This window comes from Plutella xylostella, chromosome 11, assembly GCF_932276165.1.
Source record: "Plutella xylostella chromosome 11, ilPluXylo3.1, whole genome shotgun sequence".
Taxonomy (NCBI): domain Eukaryota; kingdom Metazoa; phylum Arthropoda; class Insecta; order Lepidoptera; family Plutellidae; genus Plutella; species Plutella xylostella.
This window is the reverse complement of record NC_063991.1, coordinates 3,558,908-3,584,020: the sequence shown is the minus strand read 5'-3', so window position 1 is coordinate 3,584,020 and position 25,113 is coordinate 3,558,908. Positions and strand designations below refer to the sequence as shown.

The 25,113-nt window shown below is 37.9% G+C and overlaps 2 protein-coding genes across 6 annotated transcripts in view; both read right to left on the bottom strand.

The window, feature by feature from the left end:
* LOC119693291 (zinc finger protein 1 homolog) overlaps nt 1–25,113 on the bottom strand; it is a 538,991-nt gene that overhangs the window by 479,257 nt on the left and 34,621 nt on the right. The gene's annotated exons all lie outside the window — the stretch shown is intronic.
* LOC119693290 (zinc finger protein 431-like) overlaps nt 22,581–25,113 on the bottom strand; it is a 59,813-nt gene continuing 57,280 nt past the window's right edge. For both annotated transcript variants that reach the window (XM_048623916.1, XM_048623917.1), the window contains one exon: nt 22,581–23,852. In XM_048623916.1, the coding sequence (XP_048479873.1) occupies nt 22,654–23,852 (1,199 nt within the window). In that variant the 3' untranslated portion in view covers nt 22,581–22,653. The remainder of the gene's footprint in view (nt 23,853–25,113) is intronic.

The window sequence follows — 25,113 nt, the reverse complement described above, 5'->3', positions numbered from 1 at the left end:
TGTCAATGGATGATCATAGAATATTATTTAGAACCTTAATTGATAAAATATTACTATTCGTCTCTTGCTAATATACTTAACAATAAGGTTTTATTAAAGTTATTGTATTAAATGATTAGATCACATAAGTAAAATGAGATTACAACTTACGTAGTCGACGGTGGCCCCGCCATGGTTCCGTTTTTTGACGTTTTTACAATGAACGATTGATTATCCTCAGATGACACTTAAGACAGCTGTCAGTGATGGAATGTTCCATCTGTAAATGAGCCAAATGTAATGTAGCAGCTCAGCAGGAGCTGGTCTGGATCACCGGGGAGCGACCCCTGGGCGAATCGACCTGCCTGGCCTCCCCCGAGAGCAGGGGTTGTGTGCTATATTGTTATGTGATACTTACCCTTATGACTAACGTCTCTAGTGCTTAGGGCTGGTACCTACCTAATACCTCTCAATTGATATCTACCGGGAAGCGGTCTTGGACTAGCTCAGCTTGACGCCGGCCTCTGAAGGAGTGCCTGGTCGCCTGGGGGATCTACAATGACCGTGAAGCGGTCCTAACTACCCTGATCTTGATCCTGAGGCCCCTGGAGGGAAATAACCTCGGTAGGTGTACGGGGTGAGAATTAATAATGCCGATTAATTAGTGTAACACAATTCAGGCGGCACTGGACCCGCTTTATTTACAACCATTTACTTATATATCTAGGGTACTTACAGCTTATGTACTTAATATTAAACACACTACACAAATGCACAAATACTTATCACAGTTATCGATATTTATATTGATCGGGCCCTGAAGGGGCCTACGCGGACGTTTCTATGTATCTTAATAAGGGGAAGGAATATAGGGTACAGGAGGTCGGGCGAATACTGGTGGTGCGTGTCGATCTGTTCCAGGATTTGTGGAGTGTACTTGTGTTGATAAGAAAGTGTGGCTGAGGGCCGGTGTGTGTCCAGCGATTGTATAGTTCGGTACACGGCCGCTTTAAACTAGGCGACCCAGGCGTCCGTGTATTCCGGGGAACCTCGATCCGCTAGTAGGCGACCCACAGCGTAGGGAGGACGGTGTTGTGAGCTAAGTGTGCGTGAATAGATACTTAGATAGATACAGGTGCGGGGAAGGATCTCGGGAACGGACTGATCACTCGCCGGAGCAGGAGGTGACTCCCAAAAAATAATGGCGGTAAATTCAAATATGGTTCAAACACAAAGTATTCGTCCTCGGAGAAGGACCGTCAAATTCAAATTCAAATTCAAATGGTTTAATCGACGTAAAATTTTACAATTATTTGTCGATAGTCATCTACCACCATTTCACAAAGGCCCCGTCATTGAGAAGGAAAGAAATGGCGAAAGAAACTCCTCGAGCATCTTTTCAACTTTTTCCTTATAATCTATTACAATTTTTACTTATATCTAGTACCTACAATTTTACTTAAGTACCTATATCCATTTCATTTTTTCAATAGCCTTAGCTGAGGTGGACAAGACCACGCGTTTTTGTCGTTTAAATAATCATTTATACTATAGTAAGCTTTACTACATAATGTAGCTTTAACATAATTCTTAAATTTTTGCTCAGTAAGATTTATTGCTTCATTTGATAATTTATTATGAAAGTTTGTTTTCGAAAGTCTGAGTGTGAGGAAAAGCAACTTATTTTTGTTTCTGGTTTCAATACCGTGAGTGGCTCCTACTTTCCTAAATGAATTTAAGTTTTTACGAACATACATAATATTTTCATAGATATATTGGCATGGAACAGTTAGTATACCTATTTCCTTAAACGTATCTCTTAATGAAATTCTAGACCCTAATACATATATGGCTCGAATTGCTCGTTTTTGCAGAACAAAGATTTGATTAATGTCAGCCGCTCGTCCCCACAATAGAATTCCGTAAGACATAACACTATGAAAATAACTAAAATACACAAGCCTGGCTGTATCTACATCTGTTAACTGTCTAATGGTTCTAACCGCATAAGCTGCAGAACTCAATCTACCGGCTATCCTCTCAATATGGGGTCCCCATTGCAACTTTGAGTCAATTGTAATACCCAGGAATACCGTTTCATTTACTAACTCTAGCTTATCGTTATTCAATGTCAAATATGTCTCTACTTGTCTTACATTAGGCAAAGTGAATTTAATACATTTTGTTTTCTTGGAGTTAAGAGCTAAATTATTTACAGTGAACCAATTAGCAACTATGGAAAGAGTAGGTACTGTTTGCATTGTCAAAATTGACTTCTTGTCGCTTCAACTTAAATATAAGTGAAGTATCATCAGCAAACAGTACTATCTCACATAATTTTATTTATCTACCAAAAACGGTAAATCGTTAACATATACAAGAAACAAGAATGGTCCTAAAATCGAGCCTTGGGAACACCCATACTGACAGGACAGCCAGCCGAACGCACTCCATTTATGTCAACTAGTTGAGTTCTGTTGCTCAAGTATGATTCCAATAATGTAAGAGCTTTGCCAGTTAGCCCATAATATTTAAGTTTCATAAGTAGAGTGGCATGATCCACACAATCAAATGCTTTCGATAGATCGCAAAATACACCCACAGCATCAAGACGTTCCTCCCAAGCACTAAATATGTGTTTGACCAACGCGACACCAGCGTCAGTTGTAGATCGACCTTTGGTGAAACCGAACTGTTGGTTATGGAGAAGGCCGTGAATACTAAAGTGCGAAAGCATTTCGGCTGTCCCATTTCAAAACACAGTAACCGCCAACTTAAAAAAAAAACAGGTCTTTGATTTATACATTATTTTAGGCGATTCCGCACAAAACTGCATTGTCAGAATATCAAAAAACCGCTTAGAAACGAAAATAAAATTTCTAAAAACCTAGTAACTCCACCCTGCGAAATCAAAAATGCCACGAAAACCATTTCAAAACATAGTAAGAGCCACCAACCATTTTAAAACACAGTAAGTGAAAATGACTTACTAGGTTTTAAAATGGTCAATGGCGCTTACTAGGTTTTGAAATGGTCAGCAAAGGACAATTTTCGTCCGTTAATTTTAGTAAGTCACAAATGGCATACATTATTACTAACACTTTTTTCGAACAAAATATCAGACATTTCAGAACCTGTATCTTTGCACCAATGAAACCTAGAGAGTTGAATTAAAAGTAGAACATAAGTAAATTTTGTCTTCTTTATAAAAGCTATAGAGACCTTTCTCGTTAGAACCTTTCTACTAGCCCTATTTTGCATAAACAAAAAAAAAAAACAAGTTATAAAACTGATTTTTAGATAGAAATTTAGGAAATATTGTCTAATTGAAGGCAGCCATAAATAATTTTCATGTTAGAGCCTTCTGAATATGGCTATTTAATTCATTTACATAAAACAAAAAAACAAACATAAAAATATGCCCGTATTTCAGCTATTACTTATAGTGCCGTCGTGTAAAAGTGCTGCAAAATTGGATTTATAATATGTGAAGGATCCCAAACATATAAAAAATGAAATTATTACGCAATTATTGCAATTTCAATATACTTAACTTGTCTTAAATGACACAATAATGGCCCTTACTAGGTTATGAAATGGTCAGTGAGGGCGGTTTTAGGGTGAGAAAACCATATAAAACCTAGTAAGTGTTTTCTTTTGTGCATTACAGCAACAATTTTAGTCATATTTAAATGAAATAGTATTGTATATAAAGCCTAGGTTCTGCCGCTTCTTTTAAGCTTACATTTGTTCAGATATCTATCATAGTTTTACCAGGGCATTGAAATGAAGGTACAAAAACGTTTTTTGGCTCTCCTGAACATTTTGTCTCATGGCTGTTACTGTGTTTTAAAATGGGACAGCCGATTTGATGCAGCATAATTTTTTCAAATATTTTACTCAGTACTGGCAAAACTGATACAGGCCTAAAATTATTGGGATCATTTTTCTCACTAGATTTAAAAAGCGGTATTAGTTTACTAAGTTTCATCAAATCGGGGAATACACCGACCTCAATGCATCTGTTAAAAAGATTAGCCAAGTGGGGTGCTAGGATATCAATAACATGACTAATAACTTTAACGGACATGCCCCATAAATCTTCTGTCATTTTTAAATTTAATTCTTTATAAGTGGTAATTATGGTCTGTGTATTTATACCATGAAATTGAAAGTCGAGATCGCAAGGCGGTGCATTCCCTCTTAGCAAACGTTCAGCTTCAGCGCAAGATGAATCAAGGTTCTCAGTTGTAGCTAACGGTATACTACGGAAAAAATCTTCAAAGACGGAGGCATTTAGTCCAGAAAAAATATGTTATAGCTTGGGCAGTAACAACTATACTCGTTAAGTACTCACAGAAGGACCGTGGGCATCAGGAGGTTTTTTTTTTTTTTTTTAAATCTCGTTTATTTATAGAGGCTTTATTCTCATATGAGAATATGTCAGCCTCATCGTAACTTAAATTTAAATTTTACACACTAAATAAACATAATATTTTAAACAGTAGTATAAGGTAAATTATTTCTTAGGTCTAGATATATATTAACAATTTTATAAAGTCTCCTAGCTGTCTCCGACCATGGCATCGCTAGGATGCTATTGTACACACCTACATCAGTACTTGAATGGCCAATGTATCTTAGAAAAGTCTCCCTATGAGCTTCAATTCGGACACACTCCGCCAAAAGGTGTTGGGGGTGAATTTCCCGCGGCCAAAAATTGCGTGGCATCAATGAAATCGGTACTAAAGAACCAAGTTATAATTTTCTAATATTTTTTTCCGGTTAAGTGAAATAGTTATCTATGTGTAGCACTAAATATTTTATTAATAGGATTAATGGATATTTAAAAAAAAAAATATTAAACCCCCAAATCTTTCATTGCCGTGTCTGTCCCCACGTTACCACGTTTTGTATTATTCTTCATTGATGAAAAAATATTGAGTATTGATAGTTAAACTTAGTTTCATTTGATACATTAATAGTTAAAGTATAGTCACGGAATACATTTATTGAAATATATAAAGAATATAACGAACGGTAAGTGAAAATTCATGTGTCCCAAAACTTCTGTTCATTGCCGTGTCCTAAACGTGATCAAGGCTATTGTTTTACCTATGAACTTGGGTGCCCCTCTCAGTGCGCTAATCGTTTCTTACAAGTGTCGCCTAACTGCTCGACGTGGAAGGAGGTACATCGGTGCCCGCGTTTTTGCGCTATAGTGAAAATCAGTAAAAATTTTGGGGACTGGACATTTTTTCTTTCATTGCCGTGGATAGATATAACTTCTATAAAATTAAGTTTGTCTTCTAGAGTAAGCATTCAAAAGAAAGCTTTTTGAAAATATTTACCTTATAAAGTGTTTATTTCTTCGAATAGTTAATACTTTTTTAGTTATTTATATTTAATGCCTTGATTTTCATCGCCATGCTTTCATTTCCGTGGCTTCCGTGGCCAATATTTGCTATGGCAATGAAAAAAAAGCCACGGCAATGAAAAAAATTTCATTGCCATGTCTTGTAAAATAATTTGTATTCATTGCCGTGGTTATGTTATTCATTTCCGTGGCCAGGTTATTCATTTCCGTGACTTATGTTTTCATCGCCGTGGTATGTATGATTAGGCAAAGTAACATATCTTTTGCCTGTAATACAGGTAATAGCGATCACTGACATTACCTACAGAACTAGTCAAATTACCTCTTTTTGCAGTGCGTTAAAACGGGTGCGTATCGCGATGTATAAAAACGAAATATATAATATTACATTAATAATAACAATAACAACATAATTATAATGAACGTTATGTATAAATAAGACCGAAGGTAGCTCAGTCGGGTAAGCGCCCGCTTCCCACTCCAATAATGCGGGTGTGAATTCTGGCGCTGACATGTACCAATGTGTTCCTTTGAATTTAAATACAATGTATACCATCGCTCTTACGGTGAAGGAAAACATCGTGAAGAACCCTGCATATCTACCTATAGATTTAGCACATCTAGGTAATATGTGAACCTTTTTTTTAGCGCTCGCTATCGTTGTGGTCGGACGTGTTGCTGTTTCTTCGTCAATAATTCATTAACTTTAAAATAATTTTATAAAATACCTTCAATCAGTTTTGAGTCTTAATCTGTGCAAACTAAAGTGCAATCTCGCGTGAGATCTTTGTGATACGTTTTTCTTCCAACCATAGACCTATAAATCTCGTAGATACGCTACATCGGCAACATGATGCATTCTCCGAAAAAACACAGCTGCTCTGAAGCGGATCTGTTGAAGAAGCTGGCTGACCCGGAGAACACTAACCTGCGTAAACGAAAGCACGGAGATGATTTTTCTGAAGCTTTTAAAGATTTCTCGAAGGATCTAATGAACTCCCTTAACAGCTGGAAGACGGAATTGGAAATTAAGTTCGGTGAACTGAATAATAACGTCACTGATGTGCTGCAAAGAGATCTCTCGAAACTTACTGAGACAACGATGGAGTTAAAAAACGATCTAAACAGTGTTCGTGGTGAGTTCTCTTCAATTAAATCGTCGATTTATGAGCTAACTACGAAAAACCATGAACTATCCAAGGAGGTCACCACTCTAAAACACTCAGTACAATTTAATGGCGATCAAATTGACACTTTTGATAAAAAGATAGTGGAATTGTCTCAAGATGTCAAGAAAACTACCAATATGAATGATGAACTTCAAGAGTTAAAGCACCAGAACAGGCTTATGAGGCTCGAAATCAATGATAACAATCAAAGAGACCGCCTACTTAATCTGGAAATAGTCGGTATCCCTGAGAATACAGGAGAAAACCTACCGAAGCTTACAATTGACTTGCTCACAAAAGTTGGCGCTGAAATCGGGACGAACGATATCATTCATGTGCATAGAGTGACACCTAGAATTAAAGTTCAAGGTCGCCCCAGGGTCGTCATCGCTAGACTAAGCTCACGTCTTTTGAAGGACACAATAATATCTAAGTCACGTAATCAATACTTTACTACCAAAGACCTGGGTATGCACGGTGAGCCTAAGCAGATCTTCATCAACGAGCAACTAACACATTCAAACAAACTTCTTCTTAAACAATGCAAAGAAATCGCGAAAAAGATCAAGTACCAATTTGCTTGGGCAAAAAACGGAATTATTCGTGTAAGAAAAAACGAAACTTCTCCTGCTATTACTATCAGGGACGAAGAGGACTTAAAGAAGTTAAAGTAAATCATATTGTACTATATAACTATTTCAGTTTATTGTTCACTTATGTTAACATTTCAACTTTATTAATGGGCAAGGAAATCGATTCAGGTATTTATTATAACATTGTAGTCAACTATTCTACACACCTTCTTAACTCTGTGCTATCTTATCTATTCCCCATACGCGACATACGGGTGCGAGTAGCTTGCAATCTTTTATCAAATTATCTCAACATATTACTTCCTATTATTAACTTGTTTGACAAATATTTATCGTATACTAACATATTACTCAGTTTATACATACATATACTGTGTTCACAAAATTTTAACATACTACTTTAGGACACCTCACTCTGACAAAACTTACACATATGTACTCGTATACATCTACTTAAAGGAGATGCCTACTTGTTATCAGTTTGAAAGTAAATCTTATCAACCTGCATACGGTTACGCTATTTACTATATTGAGTTTAATCTCGTAACATCTACATATATCGCACCCTCTTTTGCTGAACTGCTTTTAAAACATTATTCACTTGGCTGCGACCAGTGTCCGTCGTCAACAACTACCCTCCGTTATCAATGTGCGGAACACCTACTGTGGACATTGATTCGTTGCTTCCAATTTTATTTAACAAAATATTTTAGTATGGATGTTATTTATGTACCTATTATTCTGTTAGTGGCAATAAGTGATGTAGCTCACAATAAATTAACTATGGTACACTCACCAAGCGTGTTTTGTTACAATGACGGTTTTAGTTTAAGTTATCTTCATTTACTCTTTTATGTACGTTTTAGCTGTTTACATGAAAGGACGATCCTTACCACTATATTGTTATTATTACCTTTTAATATGCTTTATCGATATATAGAATTGTCCGGTACTTGTAACTACAAGATAATAACTGGTTACCTATTGCACGTATTACTATGTTATCAAATAAACACGCCAGGCACACACAAGTTGATTCTTTATTTTTGTTTATTTGTATGCTGCATCGAAATATTTTATGACACTGACACTGCGAACATTTTCACTAACCTAATTAATTCTTACCTACTGCTCATTTTAGAAGTGATAGTAATCTTTAGGTGTTTTTATGCTGAATATAACTATACCCAAACAGATTTGCTCTGGTGTAATATAACTCCTAAACTATGACTCACAATGGTTTAACACTGTATTATCAAAACGTATGCAGCTTAAGATCTAAATGCCTACAGCTTCGTCTAAACATAATTAGTAACTCCTATGATATAATAGTACTGACTGAGAGCTGGCTGCATAGCGGGATCCTGGACAGTGAACTGTGCGATGATAGGTACGATGTGTTTCGGGCCGACCGCGACTTGGTGAACAGCGGCAAGTCGACGGGCGGCGGAGTGGTGATCCTCGCGCGGCGCGAGCTCGCGGCCGCACCGAGCGCCCCCCCCGCGCCCGCGCGCCTGCCGCCCGCCGCCCCCGACATGGAGATGCTGTGGGTGACCGTGCCGGCTCGAGCGCTCAGTTCTTCACAAAATCTACATATTGGCGTGGTTTACATGCCACCGGAAACACGTACTTTACCCAACAACATTAACAACTTATTAGATTCTACAAACGTCTTACTAAATTCCCATCCCAATGACAACTTCGTCTTACTCGGTGACTTCAATCTACCTTGCTTGCGTTGGCTTCCTGACGGACCATTATGTATTAAGCGTGGCCCGGTTGAAATACAGCAAACAGCTATACAGTTAATTGATGAAATGAGTTTCTTAGGCCTGTCTCAATATAACACCTTAACCAACCACGCAGGCAACACGCTAGATTTAACTTTTTCCAACCTGCCTCAGCTAGTTGACGTTTGTACCTCCCCACTTATTAAGGTAGACCGAGCGCACCCGGCTTTCACTTCGCAGATACAAGACGTATCCCTGAAATATCTTAAGGAAGCTGCTAAAGCAACTCCTTATTTCCGCAAAGGTAACTATACTTCCATAAATAATTATTTAAATGAAATCAACTGGTCTGATCAGTTATTGTCTTGCGACTTGGATGAAGCCGTTAGTAGGTTTTATGAGCATATTAATTATTGTATACAGGAATATATACCTATCAGAAACAATTCATTTAAAAATAAATTTCCCGTTTGGTACAGTCCAGCACTTCTAAAAATTATTAATGAAAAAAGAAAAGCCCATAAAAAATGGAAACGATATAATAATCCAAGAGATTACGACGAGTTTAGCCTTCTACGCGCAAGGCAGACTCGAGTCCACAATCAGCTGTTCAAAGCCTACACATCTAAAATGGAGAACGCCATTAAACACAAACCTGCAGCCTTTTGGTCATATGTAAAGTCGCTTAGAGGAGTATCCAGTTGCCCTAAGTCTGTCACATACGGTGATAATAGGTATACAGACGGTAAAGAAATATGTGACGCATTTAATAACTTTTTTCAAAGCGTATTCGGCGTGCCTTCTAGTAATGTCGCATCTCATGATGTTAGCTTGAGCCCTGATTGCCTCTCCGGTCTACAATTCTCCATGAGTACTATATCTGATACCCTCAAAAATCTAAATGACCAAAAAGGAGCCGGCAGTGATGGTATCCCTCCATTCTTTTGGAAGCATTGTGCAGACTCAATCTCGAATCCTATTACTTTAGTTTTTAACCGATCACTTAAAGAGGGTAAATTCCCTGCTATATGGAAAATAGCTCTCATAGTTCCAGTGCACAAGAAGGGTACTAAAATCAAGGTAGAACATTATAGAGGCATTTCTATACTTAATACACTAGGTAAATTATTTGAGAAAATGGTATATAATCATCTTTACCCAGTTATTAGTAAAAGTCTCTCGGATAAACAGCACGGTTTCCTGCGTAAGCGTTCTACCACTACTAATTTGTCATCTTTCCTTGATTACACTCTTACTAATATGGATGGTGGAGGGCAGGTTGATGTGGTCTACACGGATTTCGAAAAAGCTTTCGACCGTGTGGACCACACCATCCTGCTCACTAAGCTCGAAAGACTGGGCATACACGGTGATTTGCTGCGCTGGATCAAATCCTATCTAACGAAGCGCTCTCAGGCAGTCGTACTGGGAGGTTACCGTTCCGACTACATAACCATACCGACCGGCGTCCCACAGGGTTCCCACTTAGGCCCACTTTTCTATTGCGCATATATATATGACATTACAGAATGCTTTAAATTTTCCAAACATCTTCTATATGCCGATGACAAAAAAGTATTTTTCAAGGTTTCTAATGAACTTGATTGCTCGTTGATTCAGTCTGATCTGGATAGATTGTCCACATATTATAAAAACAACAACATAACGGTCAATATCTCTAAGTGCGAATGTATAAGCTTTACACGTAAACGGAATCCTATTCAGTACTCTTATAATTTCAACAACACACCAATAAAGAGGGTTGATGTTGTAAGAGACCTGGGTGTTTTGCTTGACAGTAAACTACTGTTTGATCAGCACATCGACGCTATCGCTGTTAAAGCTTTCAAAAATCTGGGCTTCGTACTGCGTACATGCCAACCGTTCAGTAATCCTCACACTATTAAAATAGTATATTACGCGTATGTGCGAAGCTTACTTGAATATGCGTGCCCCGTTTGGTCACCCCAGTACATAATTTATAAAAACAGACTTGAGCACATTCAACGGGTCTTTGTTAATCATTTGAATTACCGCTTCAGGAAATCTGTAAAATCTTACAACGACGGATGTAGACAAAATGGGCTACTAACTCTAAATCAACGACGTACAGTTCTCGACATGAGTCTGCTGTATGACATAGTTCGCAACGTGGTGGACAGCCCCGACCTGGTGCGTCGTGTGGCATACTGCACGCCGCGTCGCCGCACCCGACACACGCCTCTGTTCCAGGTCCCGTCTTGCTCCACTAACTACGCGGCCAACTCTGTGCTGACTAGGTTAACTCGAACGTACAACAAACTGTTTGCTAATATAGACATTTTCAACTGTTCCAAAACTACTTTCAAAAGTCTAATAATTAAATTGCTTGCTGAGGAAGATGAGTATGTGTGAGAATTTTGTCGGAGCTGAGATGTCCTATTACAATTATTATTGTGTATATATGTATCAGTATTTATGTATTTCTACATATATGTACTTCATATTTATGTATAGATATATTTATGAATATTTGTATAACCCACATCAAATTGATTCATTTTTTAATTACGCCAAACAATCGCTTTATTATTCTTATCTCAATAGTTTTACACCTACTTACTTACTTCTATAACAAATAAGCTCTAAGTTACCTATGTTTAATATGTATCATGATATTGGGTCGCTTATTAATTATTAATTTAACATACAGTTATGTACAATTACGTACATGCTTAATAAATCTTTTCGATTACTTTGCTCATCTTAATCTTAATTTAACTTAAATTTTCAGTTTGATTAATTATGTGCGGTCTTTGGCAATAGCTTATGGTGTGGCGTGTTACCTTGTTACAATGTGAACTATTCACCTATTAATTTATAGTAATCAGCTTCTGTTTATGACGTAAGTTGTGATGTAATTGTGACGGGGTGCTAAGCTGATGGTATGCTGATGCTTGTGCTTGAGTCTGTACTTATTTTTTTTTTTTTAATTTTTATTTTTTGTTTGTATCTTTTATTTTGTGTTAAAAGAAACAGCTGTATCTGACCTAAATGTATACTACAGTTTAAAATGTAAATCCTATTAGTGGCCTTATTATAACTAGCTATAAACATATTTATAAAAACTTGTAACGCTGTTGGATTTAAATAAATAAATAAATAAATGAACCCACCAACTCGCTGTGGACCAGCGTGGAGGGAAATGGATGAAATGGTCCAAGCTTAGAAAGGCAGCAGCTTAGACCTTGGGGATATGCACATTGCACAAAGGTCCCATTCGAGAGAGCCAGGTGCAGGTACTTACACCTCCCACAGATAGTAGAATAGAATATAATAGAACATACATCTCTGCAGGAACTCATCTGGATGCTAAGTGGCCTTAATGCTGCTTGAGTGTAGACCTCCGTATGAACTTGGGCAAGACTAAAGTCATGTAGAATGTTCACATAAAACCGGAGCCGGTGATCGTTCGTGAGACAACTATCGAAGTTGTGCAATAATATGACTACCTGAGGCAGACTATTCGGCTAGGCATAAGCAACTTCGACAAGGAGGCTGAAAGGCGCATCCAACAGTCTTCAACCATTGCACCCTGCCAGTTATGACATATGGTGCAGAGGGTTCTACCTTTTTTGGCCTAAGATTTATTTGCCTAATCTCGTATTGCATAGTAACGTTTGGTCAAAGTCTCGTTTCGCCGAAAATTGTATGGCATAAATCTCGTTTAGTAAAAAGTTATTTCGCATAATCTTATTTAGCCTAATAACGGTATGGTCAAATCTCAAATAGGCTAACAATACTATGGCATAGCTTATAAAAACTACTAATATTCATTTGGCTTTAACTTTGACGACGCGTCTCCCTATATAGCGCAAACTGGTGCCTTGCATTAGGTATTGAATTTTCCGCTATGTGGGTAACGTTTCGCTGCGCTCCGCTTTGCTTTCGACGAACATGTGCACCTAACATGCTCCTCCTCGCTTTGCTCGTCGTCGCACCTACCTTTAGGTTTCGATCCCATCGGGTTTAATGGCGATTGTAATAATTATAATGGTCATTCACTTTCGATATTTTGATCATTCAATATCGTGATTTTCGGAATGTAGGAGAAAAATACCACAATTTGTACATTTAAAACATACTGAATATAGTAAGATAATATTAGGAGAAACAAGATTATACCAATACGAACCATTTGAGCAAACGAGACTTAGATGTTTCAAGTTTGTGCCAAAAGACTTTTAGACGAAACGAGTCTTATGCCAAGTGATGATTCTACCAAAAAAGTTTAAACCTTACGAGTTATGCGAAATGAGTTTAGGATAATAAGGATTAGGCGAGATGAGGGGAACCCGGTGCAGAGACCTGGACACACTGATGGTGGACTGGTCCAACGATTTAAAGTCACTCAGCGTGCTATGGAGAGAGCTATGCTTGGGGTTTCTCTAATGGATGGTATCAGAAAAGAAGTTATACGTCAGAGGACTAAGGTTACCAGCCGGTAGTGGCTGGATTCGGAAGACCGAGGACCGAGTGTTGTGGCGCTCCTTGGGAGAGGCATATGTCTAGCATTGGATGATTATAGGCTGATGATGACAACATGTACATTTCATTTTATTATACCAATTAAAATATACTATGATTTAGCATAAAGTTCATAAAATATTCTATCATATCACATAATGTGTGTTAAATTACACAACACCATCAAAACCTCTCTAGCACCACAACCTAAAGATAGGTGCGATAACGAGAAAAGCGAGGAGGAGCGGTTAAGTGCACATGTTCAGCAAAAGCGAAGCAGGGCTACATGGGGAGACGCTCTATGTTTAGGTTTTGGTGCAAGGAGTTTTGACTGCGTTATTATTATTGGCGCTATGTAGGGAGACGCTTAGCTGACCAACATGTGCACCTAACCGCACACGCCTATGTTTATATTTTGGTGCTAGGTGTTTTGCCGGTGTTGTGTAATTCAGCACAGATAATATATGTCATATTATAGTATATTTTATGAATTTTACATAAAATGAACAGTATACATATTGGGTATTATACCTTATAAATAAAAATATAGATGTTATAGGTAAGGTTTATTATATGTTGTAAACGTTATTAGTGTGAAATGAAACATTTTGTTTTATACGTCGCAATACGGAAACCACAATGCTAATTAGAGAATTCCATACTATATTCTTATGTTTTTATACATACTGTCGTTCTTTCTTTCGTTCCAATATCTATCCAAATATTTCTGCCATACATGCCTGTCTAAGTTTGCGTTTCCCTCACAGTCTTTTTTAAAAATTGCAGTGGATTGATTCTTTCATTTCCATCGTATACAGTTCTTTCATTGCCGTGGAAGTTTGTTTCATTGCCGTGGGCCTTTGTTTCATTGCCGTGGACGCTTGTTTCATTGCCGTGAACGCATGTTTCATCGCCGTGGCACGAAATTTTTAATCATCCGTATCTTGTTAAGTTTTTAACTTATCTGCTACCCATTTAGTAAGAACACTAACATTAACAAAAACTTTAATAAAAGCGTTTTTCTGATATAAAAAACCTTAAGATAAAAAAGTCCACGGAAATGAAGATTTTTTAGGACTTGTTGAAATCCACCCTTGGACATCTTCAAGAACTCCACATACGTCACAGTTAGGTGAGTCGACTTTTTTCATGAGATACGCGAAGCGATTTAGCGGAATGTGTCCCGACCGAAGTCTGTGAGCTAGGACAACTTCAGATCTATTAATCTTAATATCACCGAACCAGGGGATGCGAGGAGGTTCGGACTGAATGGCTTTGTACCATATACCCTTTTCTTTAGATCGTTCATTGAAATACTCCTTCCACTCATCATACACCACCTTCTTGAATAAATTAAATTTTTCAGAGTAATCAGGTTCTATGAATGTTTCCGTCCCGTCTGACGATGCAAGTTTAGCCAATCGGTCCGCCTCCTCGTTCCCCCTGAGTCCGACGTGGGAAGGAATCCATTGCAATCTCAGTTGCTTATTATTTGCTTGTAGTTTTTGAATTTTTTCTAAAATGATGTAACTAATTGAGAAACCCCTTTGGCCAGTCGCACAACGATTAAGATGTTGAAGCGCACTCTTACTGTCGGTTAGAATAATAGTATTCCCCTCAAGTTCCTCTGCATAAGAAAGTGCCTCTGAGATCGCAAGTAATTCTATAGTCATTATACATATTTCATCAGGTTTAATCTTAAATAACCGCTGGACATTTCCGTTTAGATTGCAAAAAGCAGCCCCTCCTTCATTAGCAGATTTTGACCCGTCAGTGTATATTCTATGCCATTCTCTGCCATATTTATTTTCGATTTCGTTCAACACATTATTTTTAAGTACATTATAATTATACAATGATTTCGGTCCATCTAAATTATCAAGTTTTGTACAAATTATATTTGAGACGTTAATATTGGTTACCCAGGTATCAAGACTAAACATAAGCAATGGATAACATGAATGGATACATTCTTCCTTAATTCTAGCAAATACTAGTGATAACAGAGGTTTCTTTTTTGATTGCCAGTATCTGTTGTCGCAAAGATCGTTCAGTTCGGTTAACAGTTTAATCGAGATATTATTAGACCAAGACTGAGCTTTAATACCATATTTATATGCCAGATACAGCCTTCTTAAGTGTAGTGGATAGATACAGAGTTCAGACTCCATTACATGAATTGGTGTTGATCGAATAAAGCCACCGATGATTCTTAGTGCCGAGTTTTGAATCTTCTCTAGTTTGTAAACATTGGACTTGGCGCTACTGTCATTTAAGAAACATCCATAATCCATCCTACTCCGAATTAAAGAGATATATAGTCTGCGTAAGTGTCTAGGATGAATTCCCCACCCACTACCAGACAGTATTTTAAGTATATTAATATGTTTTTGAGTTTTTTGAACTATTTCATTTATATGTTTGCCCCAACGTAACGTATTATCCAACCAGAGTCCCAAATACTTAATACAATTAACAAAATTGACCCGTGAACCATATATTTTTAATTCGACTTCTTTTCTTCTTCGACCTCTGCTAAAAGTACATGCCTTTGTTTTATTGGTAGATAGTTGTAACCCGATATCCTCCAATAATAGTACAATTGTGTTTAAAGCAGTTTGTAGTTTTAAGCCACTATCTTCTAATCTACAGCAATTTTGATACAAGACAAAATCGTCAGCGTATTGATAGATAAATACATCGTTGATTTCATTACCTATTTTAGCTGTTACTATATTAAATAAGAGTGGGGAAATCGGGTCTCCTTGTGCAAGTCCTCTGTTAGTCCATCTAGAAATTGATTTCTCAGTGTCGCTATCCGGATCATCATTTGTAACCATCATGTTCAGATGTCTCTCAGAAAGTAATTCCCATAAATACCTACAAACAGCTTTGCCAACCTTAAGGTCGTCAAGGACTGTGACTAATTTCTCAACTAAAACATTATTGTAGGCATTTTCTATATCCAGAAAACATGCCAACGTCGGTACATTTTTGGAAAAACCAATCTGAATATGTGTTACCAATCGCACTAAGGGGTCCAAAGAAGACTGAGCTCTCCTGAAACCACTAGAACTTCGAGATAGAATATTTTGTTTTTCCACGAACCATTCTAGGCGTTTACATAGCATATCATTCAAAATTTTACACAGACAGGATATTAAAGCAATAGGTCTCAGTTTTATTTCGGATCTTTGTAAGTTTTGTTTAGGTATTGGAACTATTAGCACAGATCTCCATTGAATAGGAATAAGTCCGGAAGAAAATATTAGGTTATAGAGGTTTAGTAGGTATTGCTTGCCATTAGAGGGAAGATGTTTAATCATGCTGTACGTAATTTTATCAAAACCTGGAGATGTATCCTTTTTCTTTTTATTAATCGCATGATTCAGTTCCTGTAATGAAAAGGTTGCCTCTAATTTGTCATTCGAAGATATACAAGCAGGAAAAGGTACCGAAACAGAATCTGGAGTGAGAGCACACAAGAGTTTAGTTTTGTTTTCATTTGAAACATACGTTCTTGACTGTCGGAATCCCTTCATCCACTGCATTTGTCTCCACATATCTGAAGCTGATGTGGTTTCATCTACTTTATTGCAAAATTCGTGCCAACTGCGACTCTTGGCTTTCCTTATATTCCGTTGAGCTTCAGATATTTTGGCTTCTAGTAATGTTAAATTATAGGGAGTGGGGTTTTTTCGGAAATTTTTTAACGCCAACCTTCGCTCAGCAACAATTTTAGATAGATCTGCGTTCCAGTAATTTTTTGGTTTAAATTTAGAGTCGGGATTATTACAAATTTTAGATAACGGAATATTTTTATCAGCCGATACATTAATATTATCTACGAAATAATTGTATTTTAGTTGAACATTATCTAATAAATCGGAATTATGATTACTAAACTTGTCATCAAGATCGCTTCTATATGATTTCCAATTTGCAAGTTTGAAATTTCGTTTTATTGAAAGTTTTATAGAATCACAATAGCTGAATTTCATTTGAATTATCAGATGATCACTCCCCAAGCTTTCCCTACTTACTGCCCATCTTATAAAGTTTACTGCAATGTCAGTGGATGAAAAAGTTATATCGGGCGAGGACTCTTGGAGTCTACCGTTAACTAACTTAACTCTGGTTGGACTGCCATCATTGAGTGAAACAAATCCATTTTCTAGAGCTGCATCTAGAATCTGGATACCCCTGGCGTCGGATTTGTAAGACCAATTAGTATGGTGTCCGTTGAAGTCACCAGTCACTAGTGCTCCCTGCGAACATAGGCCAAAAATATCTTCCCAATCGTTTTGAGTTGTTCTCACACTGGATGGACAATATATAGATATTATATTCTTTAAGCATTTGCAGTTTATAAGGCTGACATGGATAATACCTATATCTGGATTATTAAAATGAGTAGGGTGTTCATGAGCATTTATAGATTTATGGACAAGTATCGCCACTCCACCATAAGAATCATGTCTATCTTTCCGAAAAACATTATATCCGGGAAAGTTTATTGGAGAGTCTGGTTCTAACCACGTTTCACTTAAGAATGCTATGTGAACTTTTTCTTGACTTAATAGTAATTGGAATTCGACTGACTTAGGTCTAATACTCTGACTGTTCCATTGCATTATATTTATATCAAATATTTTCACCGGACTAGCCATTGATAAAGTTGGACATTACTTTTTGCAATAAATTACCGTCTTTCACAAAATTAACTATTAACAACCTGCATTCTTCTACAACAATTGTAACAAAATCATATAGTTTATCTTCTAATATCTTTTTTGAGAATAAAACATCCTTGATTTTCTTCCAAAATTTTCTTAAATCTCCTCCTCTCTTATTTTCTTTCTCCGCTTTATTGGCGTTATGTTCATTGTTCTCGTCTATAACATCAGTAACCATGTCCTGCTGCATATAATTTTTCTGTTTCAATGAGTTACGATTGTCTTTCTTCTTCTTTACTTTCTTAACTTTTCGAATAGCATTTGGCCCTTCATCTTCCTCTTGATCTTGATTTGTATGTTCTCCCGAGCTCGACTCCTCTATGTTTTCGTGTACTATCACTTGGCCTACAACTACATCTCTGTAACTTTTCTCTCTCTCTGAATTATTTGTCGCTCTTGATATTGCATGATCTACTATCGGAATTTGTTCGAGTTCCTTCTCTTTTTCTGTCTTTGAAAGATAATCATTCAAAGCTTTTCTATATGTACAGTTATTTTTACTCATAGTCTCTCGAATCTGTCTTTCTTTCATAAAAATAGGACATTTTTTATTCATAGCCATGTGATTACCCTTACAGTTTACACAAGAGAAAACTTTTGCTTCACAATTACTGTGCTCGCCTGCGCATTTTGGGCATATGATTTTCTTTGTTGGACAAACTCGTACATAATGTCCATACTTCCAACATCCGGCACATTGAGTTACAGGAAATATGTACGGCTCCACTTTAAACCTGCACCCGTATCCTTTCACGAACGGGGGTAAAGTGGTGCTCCTGAAACATATCCTCACAGATTCACACTCGGTCCATCCATCGACAGTGTCTAGTCTTTTTAATCTTTTCAATGATACTATTTCATATTCACATTTCAAAGTCTCAGTCAACTCTTTCAAATCCGCATCCAAATCGAAATCTCTCAGTAAACCATAGCTCAGATTTAATTCATTCGTCATTTGACATCTATAACCCAAGTTTTCCAGTTTGGTACAACTCATTAATCTCTCCGCCTCCCTTTTAGATCTTAACTGAATCAGTACTCGATAAGGGCTTTTAAACTTAATTCTTAGAATATTGTCAAAATTTTCTGAGCGAAGAAGTTTAGCCAATGCTATTTGTTTTGGTAGTATATCTTTCGAAGTGATGCAAACCTCAAAATAATCATTTGACTCACCTAGAATTGGCGAACTCGGATTGTTGGAGAAGCTGCGCGCTAGGCGCTTGGGGCTCCTCCGTACCACTGTGGTGAATCCATCGTCATCAATTTGCGGACTGTCAGGGGGGCTGTCATTCCGCGGCCGTTTTTCTCCTAATCGCTGAATCCCAGTAATCTCACTTTCACACATTTCGTCAATTTTTTGCACACATTGATCATTCAAATTCTCAGTACTATTGTTGGCACTAATACTCGTTAGGCTTAACTCGTCTCCGTCATTACTTTCCTCCATAATACATTTATAAAAAATGCGGGTACGTTAGAAAAAAGTTCTACTGCGGTGATGCGGACAACTACGCGTGCGCTCGCAACGACTCCCCGAGCGGAACTGACAAAATGGTTAAATATTCTTTTATCTATAATGTTTCTATATACCTGACCGACCATCATCTCGGAACAGGTATGAGCTGCCCCCCCCCCCCTAGCTGAAATCCTGGGTACGCCCTTGGAAAGAAAAGCAAGGTAGATTTATCATATACTAGTTTTGATGACAAACAACAGATGGCGCTGGGAACTCAATACCGGTACAAACAGGACTGTATGTAATAACCGCGGTGCCCAAGTTTCTCAGCTCTATCTTGAATATGTTGAAATTCCAACGCGAAGTTTAAGACAGAAAACATTGCATGATAGGTTAGCTCAGCCGTAATATTTGTTTCCTCATTTCGCCTCCTTGTACTAAGTACAAGTTTTGTTTTGTTTGCTTTTCTTTTCTTCTTCTTGTAAGAGAAGTACCTAGGTATTATGTTTCTTTGATTCACCTCACTCTCTCACTGCATAGAAGTACTTATAATTATGTACCTAGATCATATTTAATCCTGCATGAAGCCTGCCTAAAGTTGAGTGATATTGAAACGTCATAACTAACTAGTTATAGTGCGACAAACTTATCTGTTCCGGTGAGAGCGAACTAAATTGATCCATATCTCATTATTTACTAAAGAATTATAAATTAATATAGGTTAAATGTGTTTATAAAAACTGCAAGGGCAAATTACCACTACGGGCAAACTTAAAATCTTATAGAATGAAGAAACATTAGATATTTACGTGAGCTCTCACCGGAACAGATAAGTTTGCGGCACTGTACTACTCTTCTACTAGAGTTAGTGAGGACCCCGCGTCCCCCGCAGCCCCGCATAGTCAGACACATTGCCACAGAGGAACAATACACTAGACGTTGTGCTCAACTCCCCGTCTCCATGGTGACCCGCATGGGGAGTGCGAGTTTTTACTCCGTTAGAATAGCGGCGAGTAAACGCGAATTTGTGTAGCGCGAGAGAGTCGCCACCTAGCGGTATACGCGCTGCACTAGCTCCGCACCGTACAAATGTCGATTTTCACTGCTCAATCGGTTATGAAAAACCTACACTTGCCCTCTGTTAAGTTGCCGAGGTGCGGGGGACGCAAGGGCGGTACCAGGCGGTACGTTGTTCTCAAAACGCCAAAAAATTGGATCGCATTCTATAACACTACTACAAATAAACTCTCTAGCGTAGGTATTTATTGATTGTTGAGGTACAATAAACAATTAATCCTGGTACTCATACAAGGTACATTGTAGTTAAAATCACTCTTTAAAATTATATAGGTATTTACTGTCCAATATTTTATTCACATAAGAGTAATGACAAAATATGCTTTGAATGAGTAGCTAGTAGCCGCCGCAGACGCCGTGTCCCGGTCGTCGGTGCACACATGGCGGCGTACAGTTGACGGCGAGCTGCGAGCGCAAGCGCTGAGCTGGACAGAAGCCAGGACAGTTGCTGAGGACAGGACGGCGCGGCGCACTCTTGCGAAGGCCCTCTGTACCACCGCGGCACTAGCACAGCAACAGGTACCACAAACATGAAAACAACAAACAACAGTATTATGCCATAATAATGTTTATTAAAAATAAAGAACCATTTAGATTTTTTAACCTAGCGATTAATGACATTTTATACTGTTCCGAGGCTTCCAATTGAGCCGGGATTTCAGGCATCTCGGTGTACAACAGGACGCTGTCCTTGAGCAGCCGGGTCACTCAGTAGTGAGTCACACGTGACGGCTACAGACGGCGCCGCTAGAAAGCGACCGTCCGCGCCGATGTCAGAATTGCAACTGAGGTGGTTAGTGTAGGTGGAGTCGCTTGTATGTGGGTGTAGGAGAGCGTGTCGACAACGCGGCCTGTGCGTCGCCGGCGCTGCCTGCAGTGAGGGGACAGGCGGAGGCCGAGCCCTCGCCCGCAGCGCGCCCCACTGACACTCACTGACATCCCGCTGTTTCACGCCGTGTCATGTACTATGTTTCCTCATGTTTCCCGGATCTCACATTTTTCCGATGCATCAGAATCATATGGCTGTGCTGCAGTGTGAAGTAACATGTGCCTCTTATGATTACTTCTAAGGTTAAATGTTTTCTTGCAAATGTCACACTGGAATGGCTTTTCGCCCGTGTGAATTAGCTTGTGGCTCTTTAAATTACTTCTTCGGTTAAATGTTTTCTTGCACGATTCACACTGGAGTGGCTTTTCTTCAGTGTGGATCAATTCGTGGTTTTTCAAAGTAGTAAAATGCCGAAACGATTTTTTGCAATTACCGCACTTGTATGGCTTTTCGCCAGTGTGAAGTAACTTGTGTGTCTTTAAAGGAGAATGGCCATTTCTCTATGGCGCCATGACCCAGAGCGGCCATTGATGAAACATACACTGATGTGTAGTCCGTGACTACAGCATATACTGGTATTAATTTTATTATTATGAGACATGGGAAAACGAAGATATAGGTGCTGAAAGATCAAGTCTTTCTACTGTACTAGATGTTACCCTCGAGCTAAAAATTGATTTTAAAAGTGTTTCCGTGGGAATTCCTGGCTAAAAAGGTATTTTATGTTACTTCGGGATAACGGGAACTTGAATAGAATGAAATAATTCTTTAAAATGGTCTCCTTATAAAAATAGGTTTCTGAGTGTGAAATGTGCAAAAATAATTATGATATTATTTGCATAAATAAAATCATGTAATACATTTTGTGATGCGCTATGAATTGGGAATCCCATGATTTAGATTATAAAACTTATTTGTGCGTGTACCATTCAGCAAAATCTTATTTAACGAAAAAAATATATTTAATTATTTTACTTTTGAACCCTAATATCTCAAGAACCCCATGGTTTAGATTTTTTTAAATATTTTTCCCTGATAATAGACATTTTTATCAATAACTTAAAATAGGTTTGGTGAGTGGCTGCTAACTTACGCAAAGCGGGTCAGGTTTCGCCATTCTTCTTTATTATTTGGTTAAATGTTTTCTTGCAAATATCACACTGGAATGGATTTTCACCAGAGTGAGTTAATTTGTATCGTTTTAAAGCCCATACATATCCGAATGTTTTCTGGCAAGTTTCACACTGGAATGGTTTTTCTTCAGTGTGAAGTTGTGGCTATTCAAATGACTTCTTTGTCTAAATGTTTTCGTGCAAATGCCACACTCGAATGGCTTTTCGCCAGTGTGGGTTAACTTGTGGATCCTCAAATACCTTATTTGGTTAAATGATTTCGTGCAAATGTCACATTGGAAGGGCTTTTCCCCAGTGTGAATTAACTTGTGCCTTTTTATAGCACTTCTGTGATTGAAGGATTTCTTGCAAATGTCACACTGAAAGGGCTTTTCCCCAGCGTGAATTAATTTGTGTTGTTGTAAAGCCGATATATATCTGAATGTTTTCTTGCAAGTTTCACACTGAAATGGTTTTTCTCCAGTGTGAATTAACTTGTGGCGCTTCAAATGACTTCTTCGGTAGAATGATTTCGTGCAAATGTCACACTCGAATGGCTTGTCGCCAGTGTGAATTAACATGTGCTGTATCAAGCTACTTCTATTGCTGAATGTTTTCTCGCAGGTGTCACACACAAATGCCTGCTCACGTGGGTATATTATTTTTTTACGTATTACTAGAGAAGCCGAGGCTTTAGTTGAGTGAGGGGTATCGGTGTGTGTGCTCGTGTAATGTTCACTATACGCTTCAGTGGTGGGGAACAACACTGCACACTGAGCACAGTAACAGTTATGGTTCAATAGAGTTGTATAGCAGTTTGTTAGAATAATTTTCGCTCCCAAACATTTTTCCATTTCATAATACTGTTTTGTTATCCTCATGCTTCTATTTACATCAGTGTATATTGACACTGCCAAATCTGCATCATTGTTTGTTGTGTTGTTAACAACATTATTACAGTCAGCTGGTGCATCAACTTCTCGTTCTTCGTCAGACTCATCTACTTGTATCTTGCCGAGTATAATTCTGTTTCTGTAAAATAGCAATTCATTTGCTACAACATTCTCTGATTCCTTCTTGATTTCAGTTTCAACTTCATCAAATTCTGTCAAACTGTTGCCCTTGACAGTTATTGTGCCATCCATGTCAGTACACAGGTGGACAGGTTTCACATCCAGGTCTTGAGTGGAGCACTCGGTAGGATGATCCCCACTGTAGACCGTTAAATTGTGTAGTTGATTTTTGTTTTCATTTATCTTTGATACTTCCGGCGACGTTGTAAATGTTTCTGTAAGGTACAATAATGTTTAATTGGGATAGATATAAATGTGCTTAGGGTGTGACATGAATGAAGAAAGGATAAACATTCTTCTTGTTATTGGTATTGAGCAACGCTAAAGTCGGTCTGTGTGAAAATATTAGCCAGATTACGGTTAGTGTGACTTTTCATGCAATTTTGTTCTCAGATGAATGTATGCAGGGGGATGTTAGAGAGAAGTATGAAAGTGAGTGCCATATTTAAATATAAGTTATCTACACTACTGTATTGGTTTAGCTGTAAGAGTAGCATAGTTATGGTTTTAGTAAATCTATATAATAAAAATGAATTGCTGTTCGTTAGTCTCGCTAAAACTCGAGAACGGCTGAACCGATTTGGATAATTTTGGTCTTGAAATATTTGTGGAAGTCCAGGGAAGGTTTAAAAGGTAGTGTAAGGTAGTGTAGGGTAGTGTAGGGTAGTGTAGGGTGGTGTAGGGTAGTGTAGGGTAGGGTAGGATAGGGTAAGATGCGGTATAAAGTTCGCCGGGTCAGCTAGTAATACATTAATAAATATCAAATTATAGTAACGATTTGGGTTTTTGTATACCTGATATATTACAATGTATCTGTATAATAAATAAATTTTGCCAGGCGTGGGTAGGGTTTATTTGACAGTAGTATTAATGACAAAGTCTATAAATGTTTTTTTTAAGAAAAGTAATAATGAATGCATGAATGATGATGGAAGATAATAATTTATACTTAACTAGTTCTTCCCACGCGCTTCGCTTCGCCCCAAATAGTTTCCCCGTGGGAATTCCGGGATAAAAAGTAGCCTATGTTTTTTCTTAGGGTCTAGACCGTATGTATACCAAATTTCATTCAAACCCGTTCAGTAGTTTTGGCGTGAAAGAGTAACAGACAGACAGACACAGTTACTTTCGCATTTATAATATTAGTAAGGATAATATGTGGGGACATCTCACAAACAGCCATCGGACCCCAAACTAGACAGAGCCTGTAATATGGCTATCGGACAGCCGATACATTTACACAAATACATAGATAGATATGTCGCAGGCATCTGGTTGAATCTCCTTTTTGATTTAATCACTAGCTCCTTCATTGTATCCAGTAAGTAGTAAGTACGACAAACTGCCTGCGTGGGGTGTTAGGTCTAGGCTTACCTAAAAAACATGAAGTATTTTCCTTTAGAAACGATACAAATAATCCAAAGAATTATCCAATCATCTAAACTTTTTTTTATAAGCTGATTCGCTGCAAGTAGT